General features: G+C 40.1%; 1 protein-coding gene and 1 pseudogene across 4 annotated transcripts in view; one reads left to right on the forward strand and one right to left on the reverse strand.

Annotated features, from left to right (window-relative positions):
• Positions 1–870: 870 nt before the first annotated feature.
• Cep350 (centrosomal protein 350) overlaps positions 871–22,176 on the forward strand; it is a 135,220-nt gene continuing 113,914 nt past the window's right edge. For 3 of the 4 annotated variants that reach the window (XM_050135390.1, XM_050135395.1, XM_050135392.1), the window contains exons 1-5: positions 871–1,260; positions 15,075–15,160; positions 17,757–17,803; positions 18,168–18,279; positions 19,244–19,403. In XM_050135390.1, coding sequence (XP_049991347.1) covers positions 15,088–15,160; positions 17,757–17,803; positions 18,168–18,279; positions 19,244–19,403 — 392 coding nt within the window. In that variant the 5' untranslated portion in view covers positions 871–1,260; positions 15,075–15,087. The remainder of the gene's footprint in view (positions 1,261–15,074; positions 15,161–17,756; positions 17,804–18,167; positions 18,280–19,243; positions 19,404–22,176) is intronic. The other variant, XM_050135391.1, reaches the window with a different exon arrangement.
• On the reverse strand, positions 16,285–17,295 carry LOC126497393 (ran guanine nucleotide release factor-like; annotated as a pseudogene).

Consider the following 22,176-nt stretch of genomic DNA (forward strand, 5'->3'; position numbering starts at 1 on the left):
ATGTGGTCCATTTAACAAACACTTATTGAACACCTACAACGTTCTAATACTGTGCTAGGCCCTACTGGGTATATATAGAAAAAGGAGCCTTTAAGACAATCGTAGCACTTTAGATGAGAAATAATTTCTAGGCAAAGCAGCTATTGGAGTCTAGGAGGTGAAGGAAAGTAACAAGAGCTTATGAGCAGTGAGCACCTAACGGAAGGTGTGTCCTCTAAAGTCTTGGCAGATGGTAGAATTCACCATGCAGCGACTGGAAAAAGACAAAGCTAAGAGAAAACACGTTGACCCCAGAGGGTTTCTCAAACCACAATACCGAATGGAAAGGAAACGTAGTTTTGCTTGCTTTGGAATCTTATGCCATCCGCGTGCACGCTAAACAGAACTGTAAGCCTTGGCCAATGAGACGGCCACTGTGACAGCAGCAAGCAGCCGCAAAGCTGCGGTGACTCTGAACTGACTAGAGTGACGGAGTGACGATTTATTTGGACAATCGATGAAGCATCATCAACTCTCAGGAAGCTGCGGGTTCCCGATTTCCCGGTTCACCCCTATCAAGTTCTCAGCGTGTTTTCGCCCGGGGTGAAACGCTCAGCCAGAAGGCCCAATTAGCGTCAAAGGGAAGGGGGTGGTCTCTCTGCGGATAGACTTTGGCTCCTCCCGAGTCCTGCCGAGCTCCCACCGCGCCACACCAAAGATGGCTTCCTCGCGTTCCCTTTCCTCGGCTAATCTCACGCTCACCTTTCGGCCACACTCAACATGGCCCTAACCCAAGGTTGCATTCCTGTGGAACCGTCTCCGGACAGTTCTCGCGAGGTTTGGCTGGTTTCTCCCCCCCCCGCCCTCCCCCCTCCCCGATTGCTCCCGCCCTGCCTCGCGCCGCCGCCGCCACCGCCGCTGCCGCCGGCGCCGCTCCTCCTCCGTGTCAGTTGTTGAGCTGTAATGGCGACTGGGCCGCCGCTGCCGAAGTGACTCCCGGGCGGGGGAGCGGGGCCGGACCTGCGCCGGAGAGGACTGCGGAGAACCGCAGCTCGGGAGGGGGCTCGCGGCGGGGGAAGAGGAGGCCGCCTCTGCGCCTCTCCTTCCTTTCCTGCCGCCCGGCGGACCCAGGAACCGGGGCGAGGCGGGCACCCGGTGCGTCCCCGGAGCGGGGAGGCCCGGCCGGGCAGCCCTGGGGCCGGTCGGGGCGGCGTCACTGCACCCTCCGCCAGGCCCCGCGGGATGCACCGTGGGAGCCGAGGGCGGAGGCGACACTCTCAGGTGAGCTGCGGGAAGACCTGGCGGAGCCTGCGGACGCTTGCTCCGCCTCGGCTGCCTCTGTCCGCGGTCCCGGGTCCCCGAGGTGGCCAGAGAGGCGGGGCGGGGCCCCCTGGCACTGCCTGGCGCCCTCCTGGGGAACCTCCCTGGGTTCCGAGACTTTTCCGGGAGGGTCATCCTGAGACCTGGGCTCCTGGACCTGCTGGTGCCCACCGAAGACCAGATTTCTTTGCTTACCTGCCCGTGTCGTCCTCACCACCCTCGCCCCTCCTCTTGTCTGCATAGAGTTAAACTACCCTCTCACCTTTGGTCTCCGAAGTGTCCCTTCTTCGTTTGGAGATGAAGCATATTTTGGGAAATTCCGGGGGACTAGCTTCAGTGTCAGGGATGACCAGTTTCTGTTCCTTTTCCTGGGTGTAATATTCTCCAAGTGGAGTATGGGGAAAACTTTGATCAGCTCCAGTCCAGCAGTTGTTGAATGGATTCTACCGGCTTATTCACAAATGTTTTGGGCGGGGAGGGGGTGACATTTAACAAGCCCTACACGTTGGAAGTTGTCACTGTCGCTCCCCTCCCCCTCTTTAAAAATGCAGGCCAATATGCTAAATCACACTTAACCAATGTCACAGATGCAGGCAGAAATTTGCCTAAATTTTAGTTTTCAAGCTATGAAGTTGCAAATAGATATAAATTTTAATGGGTTTTTGATGTAACAAATGTTTCACTTGGGGGGAAAATAGGTTGTTAGGAATAGTGGTCGGTATCCATCCGATCTCCAGGCAAGCTTTATTTGTCAGAGCACAAACAAGATATCATGTCTACTTAATTGTTTTGCTGGTGCTTCTTGTTTTGAATTTGGAGAAGTCGTTAGTGTTGCCATGTTAACCTAACCCTCTTAGCTTGTATTTTAAGAATTTTAAAGGACAGTCTATCCTAGGCCAATCTATTTACAGCTGAAAATTTTTGAAGAAGCAATGATGAAATACTGCAAACTGCTCTCCAATTAAAAAGTGTCTTAATTTAAAATACTGTTTTTTAAAAAGGCAGTGTGCTGCTAATAACATGGGATTGTGACTTTGGAAGATTGTTAGACTTGTACTAGAAGTTTCCTCAAGCCTATGAAAGTATAAGGTTTTTGGTAAACTGTTTGCAATTAATATGAACTGTCATTGCATTCAACATAGCATGCCTTAATCAGAATATAAATGTCTTTCTAGAATACATTGTATATGTGGATATGCACGTGTATCTTGTCTTTTCATAGCAGAACTTGGTGCTAATAGTGATAGTTATATTTATAAACAATTTTGTACATATATGAAAGATATTTTTCTGACTGGTGTATAGTATTATTCAAGGCCATTAATACCTATAGAAACAATCTGTGGTGTTAATATGTTTATGAATTAAAAATTTTTAAATTTTTTCTTCTGATTGTCATTTTTTTAAATTCATTTTTAACACTATATCATGGGCACGAGAAAGGAAGTGAAGTCCTTATATAACCACTTTAGTTTGTTAAACTGCTGTAACTTACAGTGAGAGCAAAAGAGAAGTTATCTGAAAATAACTGACCTCTTTGGGGGCAGGGGAGGGTATATGCTTCCAAATACATGAATTAGTCTTCATGCAATCTTGTAAGCAAAGTAGACAAATATTCTTATTTTGAAGTTGTAGAAATGGACACTCAAAGCCAGTTATTTATGTGGCTTCTGTTCTGTAAATATTCTAGAATTAGCTATATTTTAAATTAAATATTACCTTAGATACTTTTGCTATTTGTTATTATTTCAAACCTTCATTTTTACAAGACACTTGTTCCTTATGTTGATTCCTAGTTTCTAAGGGCGTTAGTATTTTCATAAAATTTTATTATTAATAATAATGAATTATCATAATGAAGCATTATTCTTTATTTGAACTTTTTATTTGAACAGTTCTTAAGATATTGTAGATAAGATCTGGGGGCGTGGCTCAGTGGTAGAGCATTTGCCTAGCATACGTGAAGCTGGAAGTTCAGTCTCCAATAAGTGTAAGCAACACCAACAGAACAAAACAAAAAATTCACCTGTAGTTACATTCATTTATTTGAATGTTCAGTTGTGTCACTTTTGGTTTTCTACTCATTTTCTACTCTTGATTATGTAAAACATTTAAGACACATGATCAGATAACTATAGGGACAGTTGATTTAAAAGTTAAGTGTGTTGTTATATAGTTGTGATTGATTGTTACTTTTGCTGTGTGGTTAGATTGCAAAATCGTTTCCTTGTTGACCCCCCCCCCGCCCCCGCCATACAATTCTTAGTGTTGCATGTTGGTGAAAGAATGAAAAGATTGCATAGTGTCTTTCTGCATTAATTTTGTTGTTGTTGGTCATTGTTAGTCTCAGTGGAACTTCTCGTTTTACCTTTGAGTATTTTTGGGTTATTATTTGTGTTTCTCATCTGGCATGAAAGTTCTGCGGTGGCAGAGGTCCTCTGTTTGTTATTGTGCACTTAGTTCTAGCATATACTAGAATAACGAATAAATAATAGTTCATCTCAGTCCCAGGATAACAGTTGAAAGTCAAAACAAAACAAAAACCTGGTTCTTAGTTTGTAGGCACATTTTATCTTAGGACTATGCTACAACTATCTGTTCAAATTTTATGGGTCTCAGGGGAATAACAGCCTCTGAGAATAAGCCACAGGTGGGTCCTGAAAACTGACTACTTAAATGATCTGCCTAGGTGCTCTGTAGTTGCTGTAATCTGAAGAAAATAAAAGTTTTAAGACCCTAACTTATGCTAGTACTATAATTATTACTTGGAATAACGTTAGGTCTTTCTTAATCGCAGTAGTAGGTGTCTTGAATACTGGAGGCTAGTTAGTTCAGTACCCTTGTTTTCTGTGTAGGAAAGCTGGCATCATAACTGGAAGAAGACTCCCCTAAGCAGCTTTAGGTCTACATTTGTTTTATGTGCCAGATAATTGTCAAATCAGAACGTGATTATTATTAACCTAGTGGTGTTTTTTTTGTCACTATTAATTAAAAACTCAAAGTGAGTCTTACTTGTCATATTAACTTAAAAATAAATAGCAATTAGACTATAAGTTAAGTAGAACAACTTTCTGGGAAGAAATGTGGCATTACCTATCAAAGTTTAAAGTCCGTGTAATGTTTGATATAATCATTTAATGTTTGTGAGTTTTATGTTACATACATTTTAAGCCCAACAATAACTCTATTAAGAATATTCATTTATCATGACTACAAATAAAAGGAAACAGAAATATTTAAAAATGTCCAAAATACCTGTTGGTAAGAGAAGAGTTAAAATCAGAGTATATCTATGCTGTAAGATACTTCGCAGTTGTTAGCAGGCTTTAGGGAATCTATATTTACTTCGGGAGAAGCAGCTGAGCATGTCCTTCAGCACATTGGCCAGGCAGCAGACCTCATAGCTCACATCCTAACTGCAACATTTATACCAGCTGCGGCCATTAGCGACTTAAGGTCATCTATAAGGTGGGTATAGTGATAGTCCTTGCCTCATGGGACTATTGTGAGAACCAAGTGAGTTAGTGTCTGTGTTCTAAGTAAGCACAGGGTGCATTTTGTAACTGCTTCCTATTGCTATTATGTAGTGACATGGAACAATGCTCATGATATAATATTGTTTATGAGAAATAAGTTGTACTACACTGTGTGTTGCAAGGAGAGGTCCAGACTGTGTAATATGAGTTGACTTAATAAAAAAATAAGATGGAGCCAATAAGATGACTCAGTGGGTAAAGGCACTTGTTTTACCTACAAGCATGTGTATCCCAAACAACTGTAAAACAATTGCAAGGCTGTGAAGAGTTCATCACGGTATGTTGAACTCAGATTCAGCCGCATTGGTGTGTCCTCATCCATTTGGAGAAAATGGTCTCAGTTTCCTTCTACTGCATCTGCTAGGACAGTTTTCTCTTCACTAATTTGATGGTTTGATTAATATAATGTTCCATTTTATTGTACATATCGGGAAAAGTTCTTCAGTTGATTGTATCTGAGGGGTTGTTCAGTTGATTCATGTTGAGAGTCGTCAGCTGTGGCGACTGCTGTCAAGCAAGGGTCCAGTCGATGGAGGAGATGGGTTTGGTGAAGAGAGGGCTGCTGCGATGGGGAAGTCGGGGCAGAAACCACATAGCAGCAGCTCAGGAGGCAGGCGAAAGGGCCTCTAATGCAGATCTGTTCACCATTTTTGAGAGGTTTGTAAAGGAAAAACAGTAATGAGGGGGTGCTGGGTGGAGGGACTTTTTTATTTCTTAAGATGTCATTAAACATAACTTAATGCTTAAGAGGGGAGATTGGGACAAAAGTCGAGGAAAATGTGGCCAATAGTGAGGTTTTTTTGAGAGAACCTGGGTAAATAGATCTAGAAATAATAGGTGAAGTGTTCCTATGGTAACTTTTCTCCCAAAGTTACTTCTTTTAACATCATCATCATCATAATCATCATTTTAGGCCATGCATGGTGGGACACACCATTAGTCTCATCATGTAGGAGGCAGAGGCAAACGGATCTCTGTGACTTCTAGGCCAACCTCTATATTTAAGCTACCGGGGGTTATATAGTAAGAAAAAAAATTACATTTTATATGTGTGCATGTGTGTATGCACACACACTATATAGAGAGGATGTGGAGGCCAGAGACCAGTTTACAGCAGTCAGTCTTCTCTGTGATGGACCTGGGAGTCTAGCTTAGGTGGTCAGGGTTGGTGGCAGATGCCTTTACCCACTGAGTCATCCACCCTCTTTGCTTGTTTTTCCATTCTCCCCATACAAACTCTAAATTAAATGGTAACTTCAGATCTTTTTAACTATTGGTTTTGTGTGAGTCTTTGTACTTATTTTGGATAGGGGCACACACTGTACCTAGGCTTTCCTGGAACTCCCTATGCAGCCCAGTTTGACCTCAAATTTGCTGTAGTCCTCCTGCCTCGGCCTTCTGAATGCTGGGATTATAGGTCTGCACTACCATGTCTAGCTGCTTTGTACCCTTTTTTTTTTTTTTTAACAGTGACCATTATGTAGCTCTGACTAGCCTGGTCTACTGTATAGACTAGGTTGGAACTGAACGTGCAGCATCCCCCTACCTTAGTCATCAGACTATCCAGATTACGACAATGCACCCCCAAGCATAGTCTTTGTATCTTTCTTAGAAGGCAGATAGTTTGTTGTATTAATGACTTTTCTATTGCTGTGATAAAACACTGAGGAATACAACTGATAGAAGAAAGGTTTTATTTAACTTACAGTTCCAGAGGGATAATAATTCATGCTGGTAGAGCGAGGTAGCAGGTAGCAGGTGTCTAGAGCAGCAGCTGAGAGCTCATATCACAGGAAACTGAGAGCAAACTTGAAATGGTGAAGAGATGCGAGTCTTTTAAAACCTTAACGCCTCCTGTGACATTCTTCCTCCAGCAAGGCCACACCTCCTAATCCTCCCCAAACAGCTGTCAGCAGGGACCAAATATTCAGGTGCTCAAGACTTAAGGGGAGCAGCTCATCCAAGTCATTACATTTGGTGATGTTTGAAAATACAGACTCCTTGTTAGCTTAAGGTCTTGTTTTCTATCAACAAATAAGCATTTTAAAATATTCTCATTTATCAGCGTACATGATTTTAACCAGATTGCATGTGTGTGTGTGTTTTAAGACAGAGTCTTGCTAATTTGCATTTGTGTTTAAAACAAGGTCTTGTTAACCTGCTCAGGCTTGTCTTAAACTCACTGTGTAGCCCAGGCTGGCCTTGAACTCTCAGCAGTCCTCCTAGTTCAGCCTCCCAATGACTGAGTTTACAGTTATGCACCACCCTGCCCAGCTTAACCAGACTTTTAAAAAAAATGTCATTTAATAGTAGCTTTAAAGAAATTATATCTCCAGCTAGGTGGTGGTGGTGCATGCCTTTAGTCCCAGCATTTAGAAAGCCAGAGACTGGGATCTCTGTGAGTTTGAGGCCAGCCTGGTCTATAGAGCAAGTTCCAGGATAACCAGGGCTGTTACAGAGAGAAACCCTGTCTCGAAAAACAAAATTACAAAATAAATTATATTTCTATTTTCTGTTGGCAAGGTAGCCATCCTAAGTTAACTTTTGGAAGTTAATTTTCATTTTGAATTTTTATTTACATGATACAAAATAAAATCATATTAAATAAGTGTTTTAAAAATCCCTTTTGATTTTTTTTAACGTCTGAACTAAGCACTATTTACATATATTTTGACTTTTAAATGAAACAACTTGTTTTTCTGTAAGATGCCAGTTAACTTCTTTGTAAAATAGGCATTGGAATAACACTTTTGAATCACTTAAGAATGGTGTGCAGGTGTGTGTGTGCATGCTTAACATGTACAGTGATACATGCCTGTAAACCCAGTCATTGGGAGGCTGAAGTTGGGGGTTGCTTCATGTTCAAGGCCAGCCTGGGCGACTAGTGAGTTCAAAGCAAGCCTGAGCAAATTAACAAGACCCTGTCTTAAAACATACAGATTCACTCCAATCTGTTTGATTAACAATAATATTCTTTTAAAAGAAGATTTATTTCTTTGATGAACATGAGCATTTTTCCTGTATGTATATATGCATGCATGTATGTATGTATGTACACCACATGTGCCTGGTACCCATGGAGGGCAGAAGAGAGAGTTGGATCCCTTGGAATTACAGACAGTTGCAGGCTGCCATGTGGATGGTGGGAACCAAACCTTGGTCTTGTGCAAGGGTAGTGAGTACTTTTGACCACTGAGCCATCTCTCCAGCCCCCACAAAAGGATTCATAAATTTGAGGAAGTTAAAGAAGCTTGTACTATTTCAAGGAGGCAATGTGCCAGAAAGTCTCATGGACTCATGGATGGTTTCTTTCTTTCTTTCTTTCTTTCTTTCTTTCTTTCTTTCTTTCTTTCTTTCTTTCTTTCTTTCTTTCTCTTTCTTTCTTTCTTTCTCTCTCTCTCTCTCTCTCTCTCTCTCTCTCTCTCNGCTCTACATTTTTCTCTGCTCCCCTTCCTGCCTCTCCCGTCCCCTTCAACCCTCTCCCAAGGTCCCCATGCTCCCAATTTACTCAGGAGATCTTGTCTTTTTCTACTTCCCATGTAGATTAGATCCATGTATGTCTCTCTTAGGGTCCTCATTGTTGTTTAGGTTCTCTGGGATTGTGATTTGTGGGCTGGTTTTCTTTGCTTTATGTTTAAAAACCACTTATGAGCGAGTACATGTGATAATTGTCTTTCTGGATCTGGGTTACCTCACTCAATATGATGTTTTCTAGCTCCATCATGGATGTTTTCTTAAAGAAGTGTCAAGGATATAAAGAGGAGTGACCGACATTGAATTCTTTAAAAGCACCCGTATGGAGCTGGTGCTTAGCATGTTTGAACCCACCAGTTCAATCCCTAGCACTTCTCTCTACCAAAGAGAGCCACAACTTACGGTTATGTTGCAGCCCCTGAAGGATCTCCCTTTCTTCTTCAACTTTAAATTTTGGACAGTTTTCTTCAACAATATGGGATTTTGGAGGAGTGGTTGAGATAGCTAGCTAGCATCTTGCTATACTATTGCAGGCTAGCCTCCAACTCATAATTCCCCTGCTTGTGTTTCAGGAATACTGGGATTATGGGTAAGAGCCACCACACTTGACTATGTTTTGGTTTCTTAGACTTTGTCATATTATTTGCTGCCTAGGACGGGTCTACATATTTTTTCCTGTTTTCTACAAAGCTCTTTTTTGATCTTAGTGAACTCTTATCCATCCTTTAAGTCCTAGCTTAAATGACAGTTTTATATTTCTTAGGTTAGATGAATTGTTTCTGTGATATGCTCTTCTAGAAGCTGTGTTTTTCCTTATCATTCCATTTGGAATAACCTTTTGAATTTAAAGGCAGGAAGCTCCTCTTTTCTTTTTACTGCATATATCCACTGCTTAGCTGTATTCCTACTTACTATATGCATGACACCCACCACACACTGCTAAATGAATGGATGGCATGGGTTTATACTGACGAAAAGCATTTTCATGACTGTGGAAGATAACTGGAGTAGCAATGGGGACCAAAGGAATTTGTTAAAACACTTTATCCACCCTGAATAGGAGGAGAGAATGAAGGACGTTATCTGTAGAAATTTATGAGGAAGTCCTGCCCTTTGGGAAAAATTTAGTAATAGTTGAGGTACATAGAGCAATTTCCAAAGAAGTTAAAGTGCAGTGAAGTTACTAGATCAAAAATTTAAAGGACAATTTGATTTAGGTAGATGAACAAGGTAACATGATGAGATTGGGGGGGGCTAGAGGGATTATCTTATATATTTATGTTCTAGAGGGTGGCAGTTTCAGTGTTATAAGAGGCATTATAGAAATTAGAGGCTTTCAAAACATTGAGAGAGGTCTGAATTTAATTTACAGTTCTGGTACTTATTAGCTGAATGACCTTGAAGTAGTTTTGTAGTGTGCCTGATTTCATCTTAATAGGCAAAACGGATATTTGGATACTTGCCTGATAGCTGATGGAGATTAGAACTAGCCCTTGCCCAATAGGAAAAACAAATTAATGGTGCCTGTGGCTATTAACTGTCTACAAAGTCACATCCCATAGTGTTAAAGGTCTACAATTCAAGGGATGTTGCTAAGTTTTTATTTGGAAGCCACATGTTCTCAGGATTAGCTCTTACAAATGAAGCTCTCTTTTAAATACAATAATCAGTTTTTTCTAAAGTTCAGGTTTCAAAGAGTAGAACTGAAGGTAGTCTCTAGAGCTATCCTGCTTAAAGCTGGCTGTGTATTAAGATCCCTGTAAACCAGAGTTCTTAGGCCTCAGACTGCTGATTCAGAATCTGTCGCCCTAGAGCTTGCTAGCTGCCTAGAAGAAGGCATTATGTGTCTGATCTGAAACTGGCTTGCATCATCTAGAGGTGGGAGCTTGTGAGATTACTCTTAACCAAGTTGGAATGTCAACAAAGAAACGTCTTTTCTGCTTTAAAGCCTATGGAGCACAGCAGTGATGGACAAGAGAGACTCAAGAGTAACCAAGTTGGACTTAAAGCCTATTTAGTAGGTGGGCTTTATTACCGGTCCAGTAAATATAGCTCTGCCTGTGGGCATGACCTCTAGAGGTCAACCTATCACTGCCTCTTCCCTAAAACCATGAAGTTTCCAGCTGGATTCTGAATATCTGTCCAGAGCTCAGAGAAGGATTTAGGCAAGTTATAATTGCACTTGGGAAATAGCTGAAGCTATGAAAAGCGTATTGAGGGCTGGGGAGCTGGCTCAGTTGATAAAGTGCTTGCCATGCAAACATGAAGAACCTACATTAAAATTAAAAGCCAGGCATTGCGTGTGCATGCAATCCTGGCTTCAGGGAGGTGGAAGCAGCATTCTGGAGCTTGCTGGCCATGTACCCTAGTTGAATGAATGAGCTCTAGGATCAGTGAGTGACTTCGTCTCAAAAAATAAGGCACACACCAACTTTGACTTCTGCTCTCCATGTGCATATGCACACACACAGATATGCACATGCAGACACACGCACACAGACACAATGTATACATAGACATATACACACGTGCCATAAAAATGTGTTGTTTTCCTGGGAAGAAGGAGCTAGAAAAGAAGAGGTCTAGGGATAGAACTTTTGGAAATGTTACCACTGAAGTACTGGACTGTGGTAGAGTACTTCTTCATTCAGTTTTGATATATGTGCTGCCAGAGTGAGCACCCCTTCATCATTCAAGAAGTAAGGAAACAGGAGAGGTATGTGTACTAAAGTTTCAAGATCCAAGTTTGAAACTGCAACTGTTCAAGTACTGCTGTAATACCATCAAATGGAAGAGTACATTGAAAGTATGTTTCTTAGCCTTTTCTAGACAGATACATTTTAAACAATGTTTAAGTAAGTCTTTAAGTTTATTTATTTTATGTCCATGAGTATTGCTTGCATTACATCTGTGTACTACATATGTGCCTGTTGATGGCAAAAATTGAAAGAGGGCATCTGATCCCCTGGATCAGGAGTTCTAGATGGTTATGAGCCACCATGTAGGTGCTGGGAATCAAACCCAGGTCCTCTATAAGTGCAAGTGTCTTAACCGCTGAGCCACATCTTCAGCCCTTTTAAATATTTCTAAGACACTCATAAAAAACTCATAAATCAGGGAAAAAGTAATTTTGAAAAAGATTGTTGCCCTGGTTTTGGGTTTGGAAAACAGACATAAGAAAGTGATGTAGCTGGGCGGTGGTGGCACATGCTTTTAATCCTAGTACTCAGGAGGCAGAGGCAGGTGGATCTCTGTGAGTTCAAGGCCAGCCTGGTCTACAAGTGCTAGTTCCAGGGCAGGCCCCAAAGCCACAGAGAAACCTGGTTTTGAAAAACCTAAAAAAAAAAAAAAAAAAAAAAAAAAAAAAAAAGGGAAAAAAGTGATGTAAATACAATATAAAAGCATGAAAACAACAATTGAATGCATAACTTAGAACTACCTGAACACATCCATGAAATTGGTACCCAAATCAATGAATGACTGTCCATAATTGACCAGCCCCTAAGTCAGTTTGGGGAGCTGAACTTGGTCATCTCTCCAGTTACTCCAAGGTGATAATTAGCCTCACTGCAGCACCACTGAAACTTTAGTTTGTGTTGTACGTTAAATGCTAGGATTACATGGCATATATGTTATTTCTGTGTTCCTTATGTAATAGAGTTGTGATCCTAAACTACATTGTTTTATAGGCTATCATTAATTATTTCATTCTCATTAATAGCAAATATGTCATTAAAATATGATAAGTTTGTATATGCAGTGTTATATAATTGTTTTACTAGATAGTATGGCACAAATTCTAATTGTTCTAATTAAAAACCTGGAGTTAGATATTAGGGGGTGAAAGCTGAGAGATCAGAGAAACAGTGTATCCAGCCACTTCTACTTTTACTTCTACTAAATCAAAAGGATGATCATGTTCTTAGACTGCCTCCTTAGACTGCATCTCCAGACTGCCACTGTCTCCACCAGACCTCAGACTGCAGTGAGCTCCTGTCTCCTCCCACCCTTTATTCCTCTTTACACCTAGCCATGCCACTCCCGGCTTCATTTTCCTAGTTGCTGGGATCACCTTTGTGTAAACTGTGTTTCTCTTATAGGCTGGATCAATCTTGTGTAGCCCAGGGTGGACTTGTCTGCCTGTCTCCCAAATCCTGAGATTAAGGATGTGTGCCACCACTGCCTATCCTCTAGTGGCTTAGCTCTGCACTCTGATCTTCAGGAAAGTTTTATTTGTTAAAACAAACAAAACATCACTACAAGATAGTCCCTTTTTTTGGGAGGGGGGTTATGTTTTGTTTTGTATTTTCTTTTTGTGTTTTTGAGACAGGGTTTGTGTAGCTCTGGCTGTCTTGGAACTCATTTGATAGACCAGGCTGGCCTCGAACTCAAGAGATCTATCTGTCTCTGCTACTCAAGTGCAGGGATTAAAGGTGTGCACCACCACTGTCCAGTGACATTTAGTCATTTGCAATTAAAGAGTGACTGTAAATTAGGCATTTATTTTGAAACATGTTTTTTTTTTACATTTATCCACACTGCTTTAGTTTTATTAGCATTATTAGCCATTAGTTATAGAAATTATGGACTAAAATGCAGTTTTAAAAAATATTAGTCTAGTTATCCTTTCCATTGAGAAAATACTTTACTTTTTGCACTTAATTTTATTTTAAGGCAGAGAAATGTTTGTAAAGACAATTTTGTCAAGCCATTGAGAGATTTGTGCTAGAGTAACTGTGCTCGTGTGTGTACCTGGCCTTGTGCGGTGTCCATGTGAAGATGTCAGTATCTTCTTTGCCTTATTCCCTTTAGAGACATGGTCTTTCCTTGGCGCTCCTGTCTGCTCTCTGCAGTTCTGGCTTATGGCATGTGCAGCCATGCCCAGCTCCCTGCATGATGGCTGGGACCTCTAGACTCATGTCTTTTTACTGTGTAGTGGGTGCTCTTATCTACTGAGCCATCTCTTCAGCCCTGATCTCTTTTTCAATCAGTGTTAACTGTGATTAAAGTTTTTATGGTTGAAAAATTTAAACTATTGGTAAATTTACTGATTTTTTTTTTGTTTTTCCCTACCCCTGTTTTCAGAAGAAAATATATTTTATGAAGAATTGTTGTGTGTGAGAATTGAGTAGAGGACACCTAAATAAGCATGTACTTTGTCTCTGAGCCACATCTCTAACCCTTAAAAGAATTTCATTTTTAGAGCAATTTGGAAGTTTGTTTTTAGGAAGCTTATGTCAAGATGAACTACTTCTAGGAAAATTAATTCCCATAAAATTAATATACTTTAAAATTTTACGTATTTGGATTTACTAGGTAAATTTTTCTTAATTCTAATTTGGGGTTTAAAAGTATTCAACATACTGGAACTGAGAATGCATCTCAGTGGCAGAGTGCTTGCCTGTTGTGTTTGAGCCCTGGGTTCAATTTCTCAGCACTGCAAATAACACATTTTTCTTTCTTTGTAAATAACTCACTGAATAAAATAATTTATTACATTTCATTTCTGTTGTGTGCATTGTGTATGTGTGTGGCTGCATTCACCACACACATATATGAAGGTCAGAGGACAGATTGGGAATTTCAGTTCTTTCTTTCTATCATGCGGTCCTGGGGAAAGAACTCAGGTTATCAGTCTTGGTGGCAAGTGCCTTTACCTACTGAGCTACTCCCTCCTCCCTTTAAATTCTGTTCTGTTTATTTAGTCTGTGGTTAAAGACTTTTGTAAATATGATGAAACTTAATATATTTATAACATAAAGAACCAATGAAATTAATTTTAAAATTAAGATCTTGGTAGGTAAGTGAGCAAAAGAGAAATGAAAAACTAAGTTTAAGATCTGTGACAGAATATTTGATCTGGATAACTTCTACCAAGTGTAAATTCAAGCAACCATGTTTTTCCCTTACAGAATATAAACAAAATTAAAAATGGTATTGAAGCATCTAGGCTCTTAAATTACTGGAAGATGGAAACCAGTGTGATGTTGGATTTCAGCAGCATGTCCTTCACATTCTTTAGCTCAGTTTTGCAGTTACTACTCTAGGCAAATAATCAAAATAAGCCAAAGTTTATATACACAGCATTGTCCATTTTGTCTTAAGACAATATCTTGTTAGAATTACTGACTGGCTTGGAACTTGCTGTGTAGACCAGGCTGTTCTCAAACTCTGAGAGATCTGCCTGCCTCTGCCTTCTTAGTTCTGAGATTGAAGGCTACAGTGTTATTTGCAATACAGAAAATGAAACATAATATGATATTGGTTGTCTACTTATTTTAAAAGAAGACTTTGTTTTTCCATTTATTTATTGTGTTGTGAGAAGCTGTGTGGGGGGGGCGGTATGTGCATGCCTTGGCAACATGAGGTCAGAGGACAACTTGCTGGATCTCCACCATGTGGGCCCTAGGGATGGAAATCAGGTAGTTAGGGTTGCTGAGCCCTCTCGCCAGCCCACTTCTCATTTTCACGCTGGGGCTTGAACTGGGGCCTTATGTAGGGCAGCATGCGCACGACAACTGATATAGCCCCAGCCTTGTTACCATATAATCAGTTCTCTATAATTAATAAAAGTGTTGGTAATAATGATAATAGTTCCTCTAAAGTATTATTTACTGGATTGATTATGAGATTCCCATGAGTATATGAAGCTACATTTTAGAGAAGACAATCTTTTTCAGACCTTCACGAATAAGTCAGAATATTTCTTTACTATTGTTTTTTATAATAGTGACGGTCAGTGATTATTGATGATATAATTTGCAGGTAAATTGGCAAGATGAGGAGCAGCAAGTCAAAAGAGGTGCCTTTACCAAATTCAAGGAGCTCTCAAAGCAAGGAGACTGTTCAAGGTATGAGTTTTTTGTTTTAATGACTGAATTTAATCCCCTTGTCAGGTCCAATAATATATTAAATTCTGGGTAACCAGTAGATGAAATTTATGAATATCTTGATTTATAAAACAAAACGGTGGATTATGCTGGCGAGGTGGCTCAGTGGTTGAGAGTACTTACTGATCTTGTGGAAGACCTGTGTTCAGTTCCTAGCAACCACGATGCGTATCTTGCAAATGATTCAGTGGTCATAGAGGCGGGCACACACTTGCACATGGCAAGCATGCAAATTAACCTTTAAAAGTTTTTATTTTAAATTTCCATGCATTAGTGTTGTACCTGCACGTATGTCTATATGATGATGTTGGATCGCCCGGAATTTGAGTTACAGATAGTTGTAAACTGCTATATGGGTGCTGGAAATTGAACCTGGGTCCTCTGGAAGAGCAGTCAATGCTCTTAACTGCTGAGCCATCTCTTCAACCCCACCATTTATAAAAAAAAACTAGATAAATAATAAAAAATTTACTTTTTTAATATAAAAGTACCCTTTAAAACACAAATTAGTTGAGCCAGGTATGGCCATGCATTACTGGAACCCCAGAACTCAAAAGGTTGAGGCACGATTGTGAGGCTAAGGCCAACTTGTGCTACACAGTAAGAACTTATCTTTCCTTAAAAAGTATATGTGCAGAATTAGTTTTTCTTTTTTAGAAACACTGACTATAATGTATCTATAATACACAATAAGTTACCCTCTCCCTGAACTCCTTCTTAAGGTATTTATTTGTTAGAGGTCCTTCATGATATTTGAAATAGGAAACTGACAGACTCAAGTAGATCCAGAGGAAGGTTCCTGTTTGTGAGGAAGCTAATAATATAGGGAGTATTTGGAGGAAATGAAAATATTTATCCTGGAAGACGATAACTCATGGGAAAAACACAGCTTTAAAGTAGTTGAAAGACTGTTACTTGAAAGACCAACTAGATTTGTTTCTGCTAGTACAGTGAAGTGTGGAATATTTTTTAAAGTATTCTTTTTCATTATAACATGATTAAAAAAAACCACAAAATTTTGCTTTTTGTTTTGTTTTGTTTATAAAGCAAGTTTATTTCTGCAGAGGAGGTGTCTTATGTTTATGTCCAGGGAGGAAGCAGAAAGAAACTCCCCTCTCAGAACTGGGTCCCTGAGTCCTCAGGAGCAGTTATGTTCCACTGTCTTTACTAGGGACCAAAGATGTTGGGATCGTGAAGAGTCAAACTGGTCACCAGTTGTTCAAAGTTACCCAGGCTCCAAGGTGGACACGACAGATTCTCAGGGCCAAGAGACCTGCTGTTAAAGCTTAGGGTGAAGGAACAGATGGAGAAAGAAAATGGCCCAGCTTGAGGTTTGCAAGATTACACTTCCTAGTCCCCAGAAGACCAGGAATCCCTGACCCACAAGCCTGTGGCTCATTTCTGCTCCCTTGAAGGAGTCCACCAGCCAATCTCTCTGTTTGACCCACCCAAGCCTAATTGTCGGGGGTGGGGGAAGTGGGGGGACGACACCCAATTGCAACCTTCCCACCGTTTCCTTAAGTCCTTAAGGGGACTGATTGAAAGTGAGCAAGAGATCAGTCTGGTACTGGGGCAGCCAGGAAGGCCTGACGTAGTGTGGCAACCTTTGTTACCTGCTGGTTTTCTTTAGCTACCTGCTGCTTGCCAGAAAGGAGCCATCTTGACAGCTGCCTCTCAGGGATAAGTTCTTCAAACAGAGAGGCTGCACAGATAATATGTGCACGGCCCTAGCCCCCTGCACCCTGCCAACGTCCTCAAAATGGTACCGTGCAGCTGCTTTGCCCCCCATGTGGGCCTGCAGCTCCAGAAGTTCCACGTTCAGACTCTGGTCGGTCACAGGATGGCAGAAAACTTATTGGTTGTCCAGGACCGGTCGGAGGTCCCTCACATCAATGGCCCCAGGGGGAAAGATGGCCAAGAAGGCGACTCCGAACAGTGGATATTTTCTGGTGGGCTCCATACATCTGGGACTCGAGTCTGGACATTAGCGAGGTTTTAAAGAAACCTATATAGGCCTTTGAGGCATCTCTTCCTCCTGGAGTTCTGTAGCAGCCACCGCCTCCTCTCGGCTTAGTAGGCCAAAGTTTTATATTTGGTTGGGTGTGTTAGTGGATACCTATAATCCAATACTCAGGAGGTTCAGGCAACAATATTCTAAGTTGGAGGTCAGCCTGGGCTATATAGTGAGACCTTACTTTATTCTCACCGCTCCCCCCCCCCTGTGTGTGTGTGTGTGTGTGTGTGCAGGCTGTTGCTGTAAATTGAGTATACTTCTTACTTTTATTTATGCCTGCTACAGGTTTGGTAAGAATATAGTCCATTTGTTTTGAGGACTAATAGGTATCAGGCTATTTTAACTCTGTGTCTTAAGAAGCATGGGCTTTCATGATAGGGAGAAAAAGTGTATTTTGATTTAGTGTTATAAATGTATCTGATAAGAAATAGTTATATCTATGAAGTGGTTCTCAAGCCTTTGATCACATTTGGTAGCATATTAAAATTCATGGTCTAAGCTCTGCTTCAGAACTCTGATTCTGTAAATGTCACTTTTTCTCAGTAGATGTAACCACATCGTGGGATGCACTTTCTCAGACCAAGGCTGCTGTAAGTAGTTTTAGTTTCTATTTTAGAAATTTGCCTGTTTGTTTTAAAGTTGATATCATGTTATGATGTGATGAATTAAAACATTTTCTGTAGCACTGTCTTGAAAGGAAAAAGGCAAATATTTTGTATATATTACACAGTGAAGAACATGAATAGTAAAGGAAGAAGATACTGTTAGGGTATCAAAGCACAATTACTGCTGAAGTAGTAAGCTATTAGAGTTAATATTGTAAGACAGTGTTTGAGTTTCTTTCTACTTTAGAGAAAGATATCAGACAATATTACTTTAAATAGCTATGTAAACCAGTGATAATTGCATTATTCCAGAGTTAATTTATGTATTTTCATGGTATTTAAACTTTAGCTGAGACACATTGAGAACAAACTAGAAGTAACCCCTACAAGTACAGCTGTGATTGATTCTGTGATGGATGCTAAGAAGTCTGTAAGTGCTACCCGGAAAATAAGTAGAAAAGGTATGTGTAAAGTTCCTTTAAAAAATTTAGCTATATTAAATTTAGCTAGATTAAGTACAGATGAATAAATTATTACTATTGTGTGTGGGGGTGCACATGTGCCATGCTTGTGGAAGCCAGAAGCTGGCCTTATAGAATTAATTTCCTCCTACCATTATGTGTCTTCTGTGGTTGGCCCCATTAGTACAGGTTTTGTTTTTTCTGTTGAGTATTTATTTCTTGGTAGTGCAGTGTGTATGTATGCATGTGTCCTTAGCTGATGATGTTTGACAGTTGAGTTTTCATTTATTTGTGTTAATGAGAATTTTATTTTGGTGTTTGAAGTTATATATACTTATTTTTTTAATTCACAGGTATAGTCTTTGAAGGTAAAATTTAGTTGACTTGATAACACATACGCATTTCTTTCAGGGGGCTAAATTGTTTAAATCATGATTGGAATATCTTTCATAGAGTTAACTGTATAATAAATTGATACAATGCAGATATTTGATTTTTTTTCTTTTTATTTTTTAATTGGTGTGCTACAGGGTTGAAATAAACGCTTTCTGCTTAGTCTGAAAGTTGCTGGGTTTTCCAGTTCTCTTTTTACTGTTTGGAGTGAGGGTTACCGAGGATTTGACTGAGGCCCCCACATGCAAGGAAAGTTCCCCACTGCTGCCCTTATTTTAGCCTTATTTGTATTTTCTTTTGTGTTTTGAGGTCAGTGGCCTATGCTGTCCTTAAACTCACTTGTAGCCCAGACAGACCATGAACTGGTAGTCCTCTTACCTCATGATGAGTAGATTTTAATTGTTCCTTGACATCTTAGAATACAGTTTCCTCTACAAATTGAGTGGCCGTGGGTGTTTCCTGTCTATCTAATATCTAACCAGAGATGGTAGAAATAACATATTAAGTAAGTTATTCTCGTAGACAGTTGTGTTTTATATATCTGTTCTTATAGATTTCTTTTCTCCTTCAGATGGTAGATATCTAGATGATTCTTGGGTCAGTGTTCCAACTTCCAAATCTTCTAAACCACGAAAAGAGAAATCTCGTAGTCCTCTAAGGGCTACCACCCTGGAAAGTAATGTTAAGAAAAACAATCGTGTGGAATTCCGAGACCCTTTGGTTTCTTACAGGTTGGTATGGGAAAAAATGTTAGTATCTGGGGTTATTCTCTATTAATTACAATAGGAATATGGTGGATTTCTCAGTCCTTGTAATGCTCTGACTCTGAAGTTCTGTTTGTTGCTTTTCTCACTGCTGTGGCCAAATGCCTGATAAGCAAATTGAGAATGGACAGGCTCATTTTGGTTTACAGTTGAAAAGAAATGCAGTCCATAAGAACAGGAAAGGAATGGCAGCAACCCACGAGGCTGCTGCTCAGACTGTGCCTGCAATTAAAAAGCAGAGGGAGCAAGAACATGGGGTTGACTATGAAATCTCAAGGCCTTCTGTAGTGCCTCTAACAGACCTGAAAACAGTGCTACAAGCCAGTACTGTAGTGTTCAAACACATGGGCCTATTTCGCACTCGAGCCACAAAAGAAATGTTATTGTTCTCCACAAAAGATAATCTCAAAAGGAAACAAAGTTCACCCAAACATAAAATTCAAAACCCGTCAACCCCTCCCCCCAATTCAATCCTTTCACATTATAAAATACTGACTACTGTCTTTTTTGTTGTTGATGTACTAGATATTAAATCCAGGATCTTTCATAGAGTCGTCAAAGACTCAGCCACTGAACCACATTCCCAGTCTGTATTCTCTAGAGTGAGGACATAGTAAAGCTGTGTGTGCGCCACCTGTGGTGTTGGTGCCGGAGAAAGCCCTGGAGCTGGAATTAGAGCTGGTTGGGAGCTACCGCGTGGGGTTCTGGGAACTGAACTCTGGTCCTCTAGAAGAGCAGGAGTTGCTCATAACCAAGCAGCACATACTCTGAACCATCTCTCTAGGCCCTGAAATTAGGGTTTTTTTTTTGTTTTTTTTACTGATTATATGAATTATTTATTCTTCTACTTTGTAGCAGCTTAGATGTTCTAGATTAATATGTGAATAGTGTAGACTAAATAATAGTGTACACTTTTGTTACCAGTACATTTAGGTACTAAAATTAGAGAATTTTATATTTTTGAAGGATACCTCATTAATGACTTTTTTATTTTATTTTATTCTTTGCTTTTTTGAAACAAGGTAGCCATGCCTGTCCTAGGACTCACTCTGTAGGCCAGGTTGGTATTGAACTTGCCGAGATCCACCTGGCTCTGCCTCTCTCATGTGCTGGCATTAAAGGGGTGTCCCACCACTGCCCGGCTAATGATTTAAATATATTCATGGCCTAAGTATGACAAATAATAAGAAGTAGAAAGCCCTAGGCCTTGTACTTATTGTATTTATAAACATTTTTCATGGGATAAAGTGTCAGAAAATCAAGAAGTTACATGATGATACTTGGTAATTTTAGGTATGAGTTTGTACTATCTAATTTTTTGATAAAGAATTTAGAAAAGAAGGTAAATAATGAATTCAGTATTTAATATGTTGTATTTGATGCAAGTTAAAAATAGGTGAAGATAGTAAAGCATTTGTAAATTAGGTAAGATGAATGATCTTTGGGTATTGTCATTAGTATTGAAGCAAAAAAAAATGAAATACGAAAAGCTTGCTCAAAAACATGATACTCTCAGGATTGAGATTGAGTTACTGATTCTTTTGTATTCTGTTGCTATTGCAAAGAATACTATATGATATTTTAAAATTTTATAAATTATATATCTTTTAAGAAAAGGAAAAAAATACCTAGGGGATAGTTGTATGAAATGACCTTTTCCACCTGGCAGTTCCATTTATTATGTAACCCCTTCCTCACCATGTGCACGCATATGTGCGCGCACACACACACACACACACACACACACACACACACACACAGAGTTTCATGTAGCTTGATTGGCTTCCAGCCAAGAATGAATTCAGATTTCTGGTCATCTTGCGTCTACCCCCTCCTCCCTCCTACTGAGATCTTAAGTGTGCACCACCTGACATATATAGGGCTGGGATCAACTGTGCATACTAGGTAGGCACTCTGTCAACTGCGATTCATTACCAACCTCCTAAAAACACTACCATCTTCTGTAAGCAACAGTCTTATCTGTTCTTGCTGTGCTATTTACTAAGGTAGTGACCAAGACAGCTGAGAGAGAGCATCTTGTTTGGATTCATGGTTTCAAAGCGCACAGTCGCTGTTGTTTAGACCTGTGTGTTTCAGTATCATGGTGGAGGGAGCATGTGGAGGAAGAGGACGTTCACCTCATAGTAGATGAGAAGGAGAGAGAGGGAGATTTAGAATGAGAAAAGCCCATGGGAAGCCATCAGGCACATCCACTCGTTACATACTTCCTCCAGCTAGGCCATACCTTCTAAGTTATCCACAGTGCTGTCATCAAACATTTAACATAAGAGCCTATGGGAAACATTTCCTGTTGAAACCATAACACTGTAACACTCCATTTTCTGTGGCATTTAGGGTTTTATATCTTTATATGTAATGGTCTAGATTAGGCTGTCTAATAGAATTGTCAATGTTAGTTACAATGTCATTCAAGCATTTTCAGTAGTCACACACTGAAGAAAATGCTAAGCTATTATTTCAAATGTTGCAGGTCCAAACTAATATTGCATGTAGTGGATACTTTTTCTTCTTCATGTCTTTTTTTTTTTTTTTTTTTTTTTTTTTGGNTTTGTTTTTCGAGACAGGGTTTCTCTGTGGTTTTGGAGCCTGTCCTGGAACTGCTCTGTAGACCAGGCTGGTCTCGAACTCACAGAGATCCGCCTGCCTCTGCCTCCCGAGTGCTGGGATTAAAGGCGTGCGGCTCTCTTCTTCATGTCTTATTCACAGCTGAGTTTTATTT

Source organism: Alexandromys fortis, unplaced genomic scaffold (assembly GCF_014885135.2).
Source record: "Alexandromys fortis isolate MF-2015 unplaced genomic scaffold, M_Fortis_MF-2015_v1.1 scaffold_21, whole genome shotgun sequence".
Classification (NCBI taxonomy): Eukaryota; Metazoa; Chordata; class Mammalia; order Rodentia; family Cricetidae; genus Alexandromys; species Alexandromys fortis.